Here is a 14,257-nt window from a genome sequence, read left to right as displayed (position 1 = left end):
GCTGTTCCACCACAGGAATCCAGCCGGAAGGTTCTCCTTGCTCAAGGCTATGAATCAGGTCATACGGACGTGGGGAGTAGCCATGGAATGTAAGGCCCGTTTCCAGAACCTGGAAAGTGTGTGGTCCCAGTTCTGTTGTGGAAGATTCGCCCTCTCTAGAGACCACGTCTGCAGTGGCCTGGGCCATCTCTGTCCACACAGGACTGCTCACGGAGTGCTCACGGGAGCTTCTGGCTCGGGAGCCGGCCAGTGCACACATCTGGAAAGGGAGAGTTAGCCCAGTCTAAGGGGCCGGCACCCTGCCTGTCACCAGACTCACCCAGGTGCTTTAAAAACACAGCCTGAACTGAATCCTAGGGAAACCACATTTAAAAATGTTTTCGACTGTGTTTTTATTTTTTTACTTTTTAAAAATGCCTGTACGCGCTTAGTCTCTCTGCCTTCCCATTATATAGAGATAAAATAACACTTAGGGGATCCGTTGTGATCTCCTGGTCGCCAAATCAGGGCTCTCCACCAAGACTGAGTCGTGCGTGTTTTTCCTCCATGACAGGGTGAATCGGTGAAGTACTTTCTGGATAACTTGGACCGGATCGGCCAGCTGGTGAGTACAGACCCCAGACCCCGCACCCTGAGAGCCACGTGCCAGGGGCAGGAAGCGCGTGTGTGAAGGCTGGGAGTGGCCCCCGGCACGCAGGTGCGCACAGCATCTCTGGGTGCCCCACGTCCGATGACTGCGGACGGGGCCGTGGCGTCTTGCCCTCACTCAGCTCCCGACTGTGTCAGAGCGGAGGGCATGTCCGTGCTCGCTGCGAGCGTTTCCACCTCCCATTCTCGCTCTACCACAGAGGACACAGGGATGTGTGAGTGAACAGAGGATTTCCTTTAACATTTTGTGATGGGACACGCACACACACGCGCGCGCGCACACACACACACGGACAGATCATCGGACACGCCCCTGGGCCAGTACCCCCTCCCCGGAGCGCACGCATCCTCGCGTCGTCTCTCAGTAACGGCTCCGTCCAGGCCCCTGCTCCTGTCGCCGGTGTTGCTCCTGAGACACCGCAATGTGCCCCAGGTTCGCCTGCCATCCAGTCCACTCGGGCATCTACCTGGGGCGCTCGTTAGCATGTTTCTGTGCACAGTTGGAGCCGTGCCCTCGTAAGGCCCATCCTTTGCAGTTGGGTCATATCTCTCAAATGTCTTCTACTCTGTAGGTTTCCCCCTCATCTGTCTTTTTCTCCCAGTGTTGAAGTAGCTGGATCATTCCTGCATGGGGGCCTCGTGCGGATCGCTGTCCCCTCCCTACAGCGTTAGCCAGGCCCTCTCTGTCCCCCGTGCCCATGTGCACAGTCTCTGGACCCCGAGGCCGCCTTGTCCCTCCTGTCTGGATTTTAGCAGGTCTGCTGCCCACATGGTTGCACAGTGCTCGCAGAAGGTTTTAACTGGGCAGCGTCCTGGTTGTGGAAGGCTTCCCAGAATGACGCATTACATATACGGCCAACTAACTCTAGCCAGCTTTGCAAACCTAGATTAGGTTGGTTCCCAGTAAGGTTTGGGAACGCTCACGCTCTTGAAGTCAGGAAGTAAAGAGGTGGGTGTGGGCAGAAACAGACCCGGTGGTCGGCTCCTGTGGACAGGAACACAGTGAGGGTCTGGCCGCAGCGGACAGCGGGGACGCCAGCAGCCTGCCTCGGGCTGGGGAGCCTCTGCACGCTTGAAGCAAGCCGCTCCCTCCTTCGCTTCTGTTCTGTGGCCAGCATCTGGTGGTTCAGATGGGAGTGGCTTTGGGCATTTGGTTCAGCTTCTTGCCCAAGTCTGTCGGACTCTTGATCCTTATTTTCCCAGGTTCTTCTCCTGCTCAACTTCTCCCTTCTCCCATATTTTACAGAATTACTTTCCTAGCAAGCAGGACATTCTGCTGGCACGGAAAGCTACCAAGGGCATTGTGGAACATGACTTCGTTATTAAAAAAATCCCTTTTAAGATGGTGGACGTGGGCGGCCAGCGGTCCCAGCGCCAGAAGTGGTTCCAGTGCTTCGACGGGATCACATCGATCCTGTTCATGGTGTCCTCCAGCGAGTTCGACCAGGTGCTCATGGAGGACAGGCGCACCAACCGGCTGGTGGAGTCCATGAACATCTTCGAGACCATAGTCAACAACAAGCTGTTCTTCAACGTCTCCATCATCCTCTTCCTCAACAAGATGGACCTCCTGGTGGAGAAGGTCAAGACCGTGAGCATCAAGAAGCACTTCCCAGACTTCAAGGGCGACCCGCACAGGCTGGAGGACGTGCAGCGCTTCCTGGTGCAGGGCTTCGACCGCAAGAGACGGAACCGCAGCAAGCCGCTCTTCCACCACTTCACCACTGCCATCGACACGGAGAACATCCGCTTCGTGTTCCACGCTGTGAAGGACACCATCCTGCAGGAGAACCTGAAGGACATCATGCTGCAGTGAGAGGACACCCCTCTCCGCCGCCCGCAGCAGCCTCGGCGGCCGCTGTCCCACCTCCCTGGGCCCGCAGGGCGCTTCTCAGACCCGTGCCGCCGGCACCGGGCTCAGGAGTGCCGCCGCACTGGCCACGCCAGCCACACGGGCCACGCCGCCGCACTCCAGGCCCAGGGACGCGGACACTCGGACGTTAGCTACTGAACCCGGGGCGTAGTCAAACTACTGAGAATCCAAGGGGTCACTTTGGTATTAACACGTAATACCTAGTAACACAGCTTTCTCTCTCTGTATTCCTTCTTTGACACCGTTTAATTGAGGACTGTGTGTGCGCGGCAGGTGTGCACACGTGCCCGCACACACACACTCGGTAACGACAACACAAACAGCTGGCCTTGCAGGTGGCTTTTCCCTCTAATGTGCAAGTCTTCTGTGAGACAGATGAGCCCGAGTGCTTGGCCTGATGGTGGTTTGCAGGAGAGCAGGTGTCTCCGTGCCCCTCCCAGAGCACATGCATTGCCTTGTAGAACCTGGTGCCGGTTCTGAGAGACCCTGGTCCAGGCACCCGAGATGCGGCCAGGGGCCCCCAGCTTTAGAGGGTGGGCGTGGGCTTGCCTTAATGCCCCACGGCCTGTGTGCTGGCGGGAGCCGTGCCTGTTACACGCACCCGCCCATCCTCCCCCTGGCCTCGCAGGGGTCTGTTCTTATGCCGCCCCTCCAGCACCAGCACTGGGCTGTATCTGCCTTCCCTCCTTGTGGAAGGTGCTAGAGCGCTTCCTCTTCCTCTGAGGCTTCTGAACACTGGCAGGATTCCTAGCAGACCTCTGTAAGTGCCACAGCTGACTTTTCCAAAAGCCCAGACTCTCCGAGTTTCTGCAGACTGCCGCCACCCCGATGCCTTCGGACAGCTGGTCCCCACTCTCAGCTGTGCTTGAGGTCTTGATTCTTACCAAGGTCTCTGTTCTATCCGTGTACACACATCACCAGCAAACACCACCGGACATAGCTCTCGTCCAGGAGAAGCTGCCCGAGCCCATGAGTGTGGGCAGGTGTGGACACATGTCCCCCTCTGTGCACTTGGCCCCTTAGCTCTGTGCAGGTCTCTCCCTGGCTTCAGGACACTGCATCCCATGCTGGTCCCACCATGCGTCCCTCTCCTAGGATGGTCTGTCCTCTGTGCTGGGACTGCTTCCGCTAACCGGCACTGGCCTATTACTGTGGCCAAGTAACAGCTGTGAGGCCCCCATCCCCGGGCGCCCTCTTCCCCGTCCTGTGTCCCGGTCGCATCTCCCTCCTAGCTCCTTTCCAGCAAGCAAGGGAAACGCGAGTCTTGGGGCAGATGCTGACCCATCTGGGGTCAGGGAGAGGGAGCACAACCTTCTCCTGAGTCATCCTTGTTATCAGTGTTCTTAATGAGGGAACAACGTGAGAGCCTTTCTCTTTCGGTGCTCAAGGCTTTGTGTCCGTGGATGTTGGCGTTTTGGTTCCCTTGGCTGGGAAAGAACAGTGCTGTTCCTGTTCTGCTTCATAGACTGACGGATGTGACCCAGGCTCCGTGCCGATGACTGTGGCTTAAAGGAAAAGGAGCACTCTTGGCAGGCTCCCTCAGGGAGGTCTGGGGTCCCTCCAGCCCGGTCCCCAGCGTGGTGCACCCTCCTTGCAAGTCTCTGTCGGGTCCTCACCAGCTGCCGCTGGCCACGCTGCCAGCCGTGTGCACCATGCTCCGGCCCCTTGAGCCCATAGTGGACACTCACAAGCAGGAGGGGCTGGGGGTGTGTGCTGAGCTGCATGGAGAGTGGGGTGGGCGCTGCGCCCTGGGTCCCTGGCGCTTGGGGGGGCAGTCTCTGAAGACCCCAGCTCGAAGTTCTGGGGTTCGTTGGAATTGGGGAAGGAAACTATTTGCAAGGCTCGGCTAAAACCATTCACAGCTTTCCCACACATAGACTGTAGTTGTTTTTGTCTCCAAAACCTTCGGCTTTTGTATTTTTTTTAATTTTAACTTCACTGTTATCCTTGATTATTGTCTTTTTTATTGAGTTGTTGGAGAAGCAGGAGATAGTCGTGCCTCATCTATTATTGCAAAAATGTAACAATAAACTTCCTCAAAATAAGATCTTTCTTCTTAGTTCTACTGTTTACATAGAAGGACACATGTAGGCTTTTCCTGGAAATATTTTTCTATTTATAGAGAAACGGTCTGAGACTTTTCGTTCAGCCTGGTGATGTACAGTGATCTCCAGCATCCGTATTCTTCTAACTTTTTTACTTCTTAGATAAAAGAAAAATAAGTCAGATTCTTTTATTTCTGAGATCCAAAAATACTCTCCAAGATTCTTAGGATCACCTCACTTGGGCATCCTGGGGACAGGCGGACATGGACTCAGTGAGACTTGGGCGGGGAGGCGCCCCCGGGATGCATGCGGCCCACACGGCCAACGCGTGGCTCCCACCTCACTCCCGCGAGCCTTGGCTGGAGGGTCTGGTGTGGTGACAACCGTCTTTGCTCTGGGTGTCCGTTAAGCTCTGTCCTCCACATTCAGACCGAATCATCATGTCAGATTTCCAGTCCCCTAAATTCAGAGCCCAGCAATGCCAATCCAAACCATACTTGAAGTTCGCTATCTGATAATTGGCTTTTATTTCCAAGAGCATGCTGTGTGGACACCGCCTGAAACACAGCTTCAGAGCTAATAAAAGTGTTTTGTACGCAGAGACGATTGTGTGCCTGTGTGTGTGTGCGCGCACACATGCGCGGCCCTCGCATGCGGTGAGGGAGGGAGGCCGTACATGCAGTTCTGAGGTCAGAGCTTGAGGACCGACACTTGGCGCTGCCCAAGTCCTGCGACTAGAGGGCGCCAGAGGGGGGGCAGGTAGGGAGTCTGCTGTCCTGACCCCCGAGGTTCTCCGTCACACTGCGGTCTTTTCCAGTAAGGGGCCTGCGGGTGCTGTCCAGCGGCCGTGGCTTGGGGGAGCCCCACGATGCACATGTATATATGTGAAGGGTAGAGACACCCCCACCCCCCCCCAACAGAAAAGCGCCGGCAATGAGCGTGCTACGTGCTCTGTGTTACCCCAGGGCTGTGGGTTATGGGCTGAGCTCTCGGATCCCAATTTCAACACATGTCAATGCCGGGACAGGACAGTGGTTCACGCAGGCGCCTCAGTCAGATCCCCCGACGAGCTTTACAGAGGCCCCAGGCTGAGCCACCCAGGCAGGGCCCATCTGGTAGGAACATGGTCCAAGCAGATTGAAGTCCTGGAGGGTATCTCCCAGGCAGGATTCTGTGCTTAGCTCAGTGAGAATTCTGCTTCATGATGTAACTCAAGGCCACCAGCTCTGCCCCTCGCTGGGACCAGCAGCCTTGCCTCAAGAAAGCAGTGGTGAGTTTTCTCTGGAGAGCGAGTTCTGGCCGACCCTTTCCCAGCATTGGGCGGTCTCTCATCTTTTGGTCCTGTCTTCTCTGTAAGGTATGTCTGATGTGCCTTAGGGGCCTTGTTCTGGAACAGTCCCTGGAAACTGAGGGAGCTGGTGCATGTGGTTCTGTGTGTCGCTGACTTGGCGTCAGGGCCGCCAGTCCTGGTTGGGAGGTGGGGGGTGCTGCAGCTCAGGGGGCTGAGAGCCCCGTGTGGGGACGTTGGGCTCTAGTGTCGTTCATGAGGCCCTGCTGGGCGCTGACAAGAAAGTTGTCAGGTCCCCCGAGGAAAGGAGCTCGCTTGGTTCATGAAGACGGTTCACCAGCTGGCACGTGTCACGTCACAGCGCTTACAGGCATGTGATGGGCCGCTTTGCGCTGGAGCATGAGGCAGGGTGTGGAGTAGAGCGGAGCTGGGCCGGCGCGCGCCGCGGAGCCAGACCCGCCATGCCGCGGGGAGGATGTCCCTTCTCCAGCGGCTCCTGTTCTGTCACAGCAAGGCGCCCTTGTTCCCGGCCTATCGCTTCCAGGCCTTTTTATTAACCATGAGTTCACTTTATTTTGTGTTTTTAAAAACTGATGCATTTCCCCCAACTGAACAGAGTCCCAACCAACCGCAGCCGCCATTGCGTTTCCCTGTGGGAACAGCCCTTCCCTGAGGGCCCGCGGGGACCACACGTAGTCTGGTAAGGCTGTCCTGACGTCTGCCACAGGGCGGAAAAGAGCTGGACGGCCCCTTCCCCCAGCTCTGGGTCAGCTGTGCCAGAGGCCGTCAGAGTGGCCACCCAGGAGGAAGACAGAGCCGGGAGGCTGGGAGGCCCCGCTTCATGACCCACGGTCTCTGCCCTGAAGCTGGGGCCAGAGACCATCTGTCCTGCCACTGACGGGCCGGGAGCACTTGGGGGAGTGCCTGCACCCAGCTGTGCCCACACGCCCCTATTCCTCCAGGAATGGCCTCCGCAGCTTTGGGTGACACTGGGGGCCTCCCCCCGTTGCCCACCCTGCTACCCTCCTCAGACGCCGTTCCCTGCCAGCTGTCGCCAGCAAGCTGTCAGTCCTCTGGGGGACTGGGGACCTGCCCTGGGAGTCAGCCAGGCAGTCTGGGCGAGCCCGGACACCTTTTAGACTCCCCATGCTGACGGGTGGGCAGAACTCTGGCTGTGGTCTGCGGGTGGCGGGCGGGGGCACAACTTTGGCTGTTCCCCCACCGTTTGTCCTGTTTGGAGTTGAGCTCTTGCTAGAACTCGCCTGCTTACGAAGCAATTTAAAACAGATCTTTCTATTCTAGAATCTTAAAGAATTACCTTTGGACCTCTTGCAAATATTCTTTTTCTTCACTCCATTCAAACCAACTAAATTTGGCAGGTTATCCTCTGACCCGATGCAGCATTCCGTGCCCACCCTGAGCACGCCCAGGGCTGAGCGCCCAGAGGACCACACGAAGGGCAGGGCCGGTGTGGCGGCATCAGTGTTCCTGTGGAGACCCCGCTCAGAGTCCATCCGGGGGCTTCACTGAGGGAAACTCTAGGAGGAACGGCTGCCCACTCCGCCACCGGCACCGTTCTGGAAGTTCACGCAGAGCCAAGCCTGCCCACAGTGCCACCGGGAGGCCTGCGTTTGTGAACGCCGTGCGCCAGGTGAGCGTCTCCTACCTACCTGAAGGGTAGAGATGCACTGTACTGCGTTCTGTGTATGGGGTTTTGTTAAATGTACTACAATTTGCCTTAAATTGCCTGCTTTCCCAGCATTTGGCCCAACACCAGCTCCCGCTGCCCCGCGGCTCCAACGGGTGACAACTCTAGGATGGAAAAACACGGGTGACTATGGATCCTGGAGTGCATGGTTCGTGGGGCAGACGCTGTTGCAGAAGCCGAGGCCTCCCGCTGGGTCTCGTGGGCGTGCGGCCGCAGGAAGGCACAGGGAGTGGATGCTCACGGCCTCGGATCTAGGCCCTCCCCGTTTCTGCCACTTATCCTCTGCGTGCCAGCCCCGGCAGGACAAGCCCCCCAGGCGACAGTGTGGAGCCCAGACCTCCCGGAGGAAAATGCCCTGGGTAGTGTTAGCATAAAGAGAAACACCAGCCCCACCTTGGTTGCCTCCCATCCCTTCAGGCACAGCCTTGACCTTGGAAACCCAGGAAAGGGAGTGAGCCAGTGTGACAAGGATTCCTAACGCCTCCGCTTCACCCCTGCGCGCTGTGCACTTGCAAGCCCAGCAGGTGGGGGGGCATCCTGCGTCCCCGCAGGAAGGAGCCCCTGCTCGGTTCAGAGGGAGAATGCTCTCGTTTGCAGCTGGGCTTCCAGCACATCCCCCACCCCACTGGGCTTTTTCTTCACGTGCATTGACGGCATTTATTAATTTTAAGAATAAAAACGTAATTCAAAAGCGCTCCCAAAAATCTGAACTGTGTAGGGTTTACTCCGCATGTCCAAGGCTCCTCGGGAATCCCGGGACTAAGACACCCACGACCCGGTGAACTTTCCCCTGGCTGTGGGACGTTCCTAAGCCTGGACGATGCCAGTCCGGTGGTTTACACTGGTTGTGCCGGGAGCTCCTGGATCTGGATGCGGTGGGGGCCACGAGTGAGGGCTGCTGGGGTGGGACGGGCTGGGGAGGGTGGCCCCAGAGCAGAGGGCATGGGGGGTGGTGCCGCAGGGGTGTTGGCCCTTCCCTGCCTCTTCCGCGCTTCCTGCTTCGGGCAGGCGACCGAGCCCCTGCGGGTCCTGCCCGTGACACAAGGTGGCTTCTCTGAGAAGAGCCCCTTTCTGCACACTCAGGCCCCACACAGTGCTCTCTCCCAGGACCCCCGTGCTCCCAGCCCTGTCCCCCAGCTTGTGACTCACCCGTCTGTCCAGTGCAGCCCCCGGGAGCATCCCCCCACGTGGCCCGAAGGAGGAAGGCACCAAGCCGGCCTGAGGGCTCAACGGCAGAAGGAGCCCGTCCTCACGGAAGGGTCCGGCACACTCCCTCTGAAGTTCTGCTCTCACTCTAGCTGGTGTGGCAAGAGACAGCGAATCTCCATGTGTTGCCAAAAGTCCAAATGAGGGAAAAGACAGGGACATCCACCTCAGACAGGATCCTCCAGTGCAGAAGCCCTCTGCTCCATCGGCTACTTGTTCCAGGAGCAGGTGAGTGTGTCTTCATGTGCCACGTGGGCGGGGAGCTGGTGGCAAGCGGGACTTGGTGTGCTGCCTGGTCCCCGCGGACCTCAGGCCGGTGAGAGACCCACGACACAGGCTTACAAATGGGAGGTCGAGCACTGTGAGGAACGTGACACGGTGCTCAGCATGTCAGTGGGACCTGGAAGGTCCCATGTTCACCACAGCTGGGAGGGGACCCTGAGGCTGCAGTCTAGCCAGAGAGCTGCGGGAGGGAGGGCACAGTGCCAGAGAAGCAGCGCAGTGTGGCCCATGTGCAGGAGCGGCCCAAGGACAGGGGACACTGGGCCTGGCCTTGTGGCCAGAACCTCACAAGCGTGTCAAGAGGCTCGGGGTAGCCGCAACTTGGCCTGGCCTCACAGGGACCCTCGTTGATGGTGTTTCTGGTTCATTCGTTGAGTGCCTGGGGTCATCTCCGACCCAGGAGGTGGAGGTCGGCTGCAGGAGGTTGGCTGCAGGTCAGCGGGGGCACGGGCTGCGCCCTTGAGCCACCTCTGGTGAGCGACTCCACGGGTCACATGGGTCAACACACGGTGCAGGTAGACTGACCGCCTCGTGGCCCCTGGAAGTTTTTTGGAAAATTGCTTTTTTAAACCTGTGACTAGCTTGTTTTCATTTGCGTCTGTGCCCAAGAATAGAGTTCAAAAATAACGCGTGGGTGTTCCGGGTGCTCGTGAGTCCAGGTGCTGCTGGGTGGTGCTGGGAAGGGCAGTGGGAGCCGCCTTGGCCGGTTCTGCCCGTGACCCGCAGTCACCCTGTGGTGTCCGCTCGCTCTCTGAGGGCCTCAAGTGTGCGATCCCCTGGCATCCTTGAAACCCGGTTCCTGTCCATGCATAGCTGCCCCACCGCAAGGGGGAGTCCTCCCGGGCTGTAGCGGCCTCCGCAGCCCTGGGTCCAGTTCAAGAGCCCCCCGAGGAAGCCCTGATGTCCTCCCCCCACCACCGGCTTTCCCCGGGGTACTCGGACTCAGCTGGGGCCTTGGCCCCTCTGGACAGACAGTCGCAGAGCCCAAGTCCTGGTGCCCTTGCCCCAGAGTGCTGCCCCCAAGCCACGTGCTGCGGCAGCCAGAGCCTCCCGGGAAACTCGGAGCTGGGGACCCCGACTTCCCTTCCTGCTCAGCCTTCCCCTGCATGCTTCCGCAGAGCTGGAAGCAGATGGGCCAGTGTGCCCTCCAGCCTCGCAGCCTGGGACAAGTGACGGGCACACATCCCTGCTGCCTAGACGGACCTGCTCGAAGGGGCCGGTTCTTTGCAGGAAGATGGGCCTGTCCCTTCCCGGGTAAATTGGGGTCCTCAGCCACCCCTGCCTGTCGAGTCCGAAAGCAGCTTCTCAAGGCCCCGGGCTCAGACCTTGAATGTGGGCGCATGTGCACACCCCTGGAATGGTGTAGCTGCTCTTTTGAACTTGATGGGATCTAAATTTGGACTCTTAGGTTCAACATTAGCTGCTTGGCCAAGGCATGGCATGTTTGGGGTTATTTTTAAGCCTTTTCGAGAGTTCATTCCTCTTGGAAAGGTCTGAATCTGCTGTCCCATGAGACTGTTACCAGGCCCACAGCCACCTTCTGACCCATACTCTGGCACCGTGCGGGGCTGAAGCAGCAAGGCCCTCCTGTGCCCGCAAGGTGCACCCGGGGGCAGGGAGGAGTGGCCACCGGGAGAGGAGGCTGCCGCCATACCCACCTTCATCAGAACTGTTTAGATGGGTGCTGAAGCTGCTTCGGAAGGCTCAGGAGTCACCATACACGTGATGTCTTGACTGCAGAGTATCTTTAGCCCCATGTGGGACTCACGGGGACCGGGGACGGATACAGAGCTCAAAGGCAATACAGTCCACTTTGTATGTTTATTAACAAAAACCAGGCCCCTAGGGAGCCATGGTGTGTCAATACCCAGTTCCGCTCACATAACGTGTGCCACCGCCCCGGGGACTGTCCCAAAGTGCTCCCCACCCCTCCAGCCTCCTTAATGCCAGAAGGAACCTCTGTTCCTCCAAGTTTTATTCTCACAATATTCCCCCCCAGCAGCTGGCTTTCAAACCACTGTCCCTTTGCAGCCCAGAGGCAGAGCAGACAGGCCGCCACCCCCATGGCCCAGGCTCCACCCCGAGTGCTCCCTCCCCACATCCTAGCTTCTCCACTACCAACTGGAGACCCACCTTTTGCAGAAGACAGAAGGAAACTGGGAAACAGGTAACGTGACCGAGGCAGCAGGAGGGCCCGTCCAAGCCATGCTCATGGATAGGGCAGGTTCCCATTCACCCCAGCTCTGCCTGACGGTGCCACCACCATCCTTAAAGGGAGGGGTCCCAGGACCCCTCCCTGTGAACCTGGGGGGTGGCTGTGCTGAGGTACAGGAGCAGCGGCATTTTGGGGTACTCCCGGAGGTCCTGGGCCCGTGGGCCTGAGCCCCAGGAGCCAGCCCTCCATGCAGCCGACCTTCCTTCCTACAGACTCTGCCCCCAATGTAAATGCTTTAGCTCTAAGCGCAGGGTTGGGGCTTTAAGGCACGAACGAAGGTTGGGGGCTGTGTTCACGGCAACAGCTCCCCAGGCACAAGCCTTCCTCTGCTGGCTTCTCCCCATTTCCCTCCCTGACCTCCTGGTCATGGAGATGCCTGTGGCCCCCGGGACCCTGACCTGGAGCTCACACCTGCGCTCAGTGCTTTGCGGGCCTGGGACCCTGTGCTCCTACCTGGAGTCTGCAGACAGGAAGCTTCAGGCCTGCTTGCTGGGGAAGGAGATCCTCGATCTGGGTTGTATTTTGCAGCTTTTCTTAGGAAAGCCCCCAGACTGTAAAGCTAGCCCCAGAGTGTAAGAGCACCCCTGTCTGGTCTCTTTCCAGGAGGGAGACCTAGCTGTAGGCGCACTGCTGGGGGCCGGGAACCTTCCCTCTGCTGCTACACAGACACACAGAACTAGGACGGAGCTGGCAGACACCCATGCATGCCCAAGCTTCAGCTCAGGAAACGTGTGACAGAAGCAAAGGGACACAGACACCCCAGAGAAGCTGGCCACCTCGGCCCAGCCCTCATGAAAAGGAGTCCAAAGAGTCCACGACGACCCCGTAAATGCCAGGACCTGAGACCCCAGCGGCGCCCCTTGTCCGCAGCCCACACTGCTCTCACCACTGCAGGGGACAGCAGGTGACCAGGTCAGGGACACGGAGGGCCTCGGTCACTGCGACCCTGCCCGGCAGCCTCTGCAGGCACTGCGTGCAGCTTGAGGCTCAGAAGGCTGGGCCAGCCCTGCCTGCATGGGGTTGGCCAAACCGTAAGCCCCTCACTTCCCCCGGGCATGCAGCCTGGCTTCTGCCCCAGGCAGCCTCTGCTCCAGTGGGGCGGGCGAGGGAGGCCCAGAGTCCCCAGTGCCGTCCATGCTGGGCCTGAAGACTCTCTGCTGGTACCCTGGGGACCGGACCCAGGACTGTCGCTGATCCTGGGGGTGCACGGCAACAGACGGATGGGCTTCCGGGTTAATTCTCCTCCGCTCTCCAGCGACAGGGGGACGACCCCGCCCTGGCCAGTCTGCGCGTGCTCAGCTTCCTCCGCAGGGAGGAGAGCGTGCCCCCCAGGACCCTGCGCAGCCCCGGGCCGTCGCGGCTGCAGGGCAGGCCGGGCCGGGGTGCGGGGAGCTGCCCCGTGAACATCCCCCACCCGGCCAAGGCATCCACAGCCCCGTCCACCTGGGCCAGCTCCTCCTCTGTCACCTCCCGCTCCAGGGCCTGGATGCACAGCGCCAGCCACTGCCCGTGCTCCTCGATGGCCTCGCACGGGGGTCCGAGCTGCGGCGGGCTCTCAGGGATGGCCAGCGAGCCCAGCCCCTCCTCGTGCTCCAGCTCCGGCCCCACAGAGAAGCTGTGGCTCCCCGCGTCAGGGGTTAGGGGCTCCGACAGGCTGCTGCCCGGCTCTGATGCGCTCCCGCAGCTCAGACCCGAGTCTGTGCTGCCGGGCAGGGTGTCCGCTGCAGACGCCGCCCCCGCATCCTGGCTGGTTTGAGTCCGCATCCCCACTTGAGTCCAGGCGTAAAGTCTCTGGGAGGGAGAGACAGAGGCTGGGCTGTGTGGGTGCCGCCACTTGAGCCAGAGTGCTGCCCTAAGACCCAGCCCCTTTGTGGGGGACCACCCTGCCCCCACCAGCCCGGGCCCCCCAGGGCTCCCGATGCAAACACTCAGAAGCCGCGCATGTCTGAAGTTCAATTTAACTCACACTGTATTAAGAGCAATAAATACTCAGAACTTCTCCTGCACATGGTCTTACTTTTCTGATCTTTGCTCTCACTTCCGTCTGGTGTCTGCATGGTGAACACACCTGTGACCACGTGCTAGATACCCCTTCCCAGCACTGCTCCCAGTATCCCCCACACCCCTCTGAGGCTTGGTCGGTGTTTCCAGCACCCCACTGACCGGAACAAGGGGACAGCAAGGACTGTTCCCCGCCCAGCCCTCCATCAGCACTCGGTCACTGCCAGAGCGTCCAGGGACCGACCCGGGTTCCAGGGCCCCCGTCCTCCTCCTCCTCCTCTGAGCCCCTCCAGTCACATGGGTGAGGCTCCAGAACAGGCTCCCTTCCTGGGCAGGGGTGTGTGCAGAAGGGGGGAGGACTGGGTCAGGGGAACACAGGCCCGAGGAGGGACACAAGTGAAGACACCCCTGCTTTTCATCAGCCAGAGCCAGCCACCTTCCCTACATGTGCCCTGCAGCGTGAGCCCACGCCCCCTAAGTCCTCAGTGGGGCTGTGTTGTGGGGGGGGCCTTCCACCTGGACTGGATAGCCCATTTCCCAGTCACCCAGAAAAGATCTGCATCGGGAGGCAGCTCTGGAACTTGGAAACACCCAGCCTGCTAGGTCAGCAGTTGTCAAAGTGGGGTCCCTGCGCGGCAGCACTCCTAGGAGCCTGAGAGATGCAGGCCCTCCCGTCCAGAGGGGTGAGGTCAGAAACTCCCTCCTGCCTGAGAACCTGTCCAAAATGGAGTCTGGCATTCCCCACCTTCACCAGAAAACCACCACTTATGGCCTCCCCCAGGACAGTGGTGAAGCCCTCTCCCTGGGTCCCTGGGCCCCTGGACAGGCCTGGGACCCTGCTGCGGGCAGCGCCTTGAGGCGACAGCAGAGGGCAGCATTGACCCGCAAGCTTGGCCTGGCCACCTCCCCAGCGCCTGCAAGGGCTTCCTCCTCCCAGGGGCTGGCCTGGCAGACTGGGGGGAAGCTGGAGGGGGCGGCTTGGGCCCTGTGC

The 14,257-nt window shown here is 59.6% G+C and overlaps 2 protein-coding genes across 6 annotated transcripts in view; one reads left to right on the top strand and one right to left on the bottom strand.

The window, feature by feature from the left end:
- GNA12 (G protein subunit alpha 12) overlaps positions 1-4,566 on the top strand; it is a 99,274-nt gene extending 94,708 nt beyond the window's left edge. For all 3 annotated transcript variants that reach the window (XM_032326960.1, XM_032326959.1, XM_032326961.1), the window contains exons 3-4: positions 554-604; positions 1,895-4,566. In XM_032326960.1, coding sequence (XP_032182851.1) covers positions 554-604; positions 1,895-2,464 — 621 coding nt within the window. In that variant the 3' untranslated portion in view covers positions 2,465-4,566. The remainder of the gene's footprint in view (positions 1-553; positions 605-1,894) is intronic.
- A 7,923-nt stretch (positions 4,567-12,489) lies between these two features.
- The window catches only part of AMZ1 (archaelysin family metallopeptidase 1), a 32,623-nt gene continuing 30,855 nt past the window's right edge, over positions 12,490-14,257 (bottom strand). For 2 of the 3 annotated variants that reach the window (XM_032326956.1, XM_032326957.1), the window contains exon 7: positions 12,490-13,056. In XM_032326956.1, coding sequence (XP_032182847.1) covers positions 12,499-13,056 — 558 coding nt within the window. In that variant the 3' untranslated portion in view covers positions 12,490-12,498. Of the gene's footprint in view, positions 13,057-13,120; positions 13,594-14,257 lie in introns of those variants that run through there. The other variant, XM_032326958.1, reaches the window with a different exon arrangement.

The sequence above is a fragment of the Mustela erminea genome, chromosome 20 (assembly GCF_009829155.1).
Source record: "Mustela erminea isolate mMusErm1 chromosome 20, mMusErm1.Pri, whole genome shotgun sequence".
Lineage (NCBI taxonomy): Eukaryota > Metazoa > Chordata > Mammalia > Carnivora > Mustelidae > Mustela > Mustela erminea.
The sequence above is the reverse complement of the archived record's forward strand: the minus strand, read 5'-3'. Positions and strand labels throughout refer to the sequence as shown.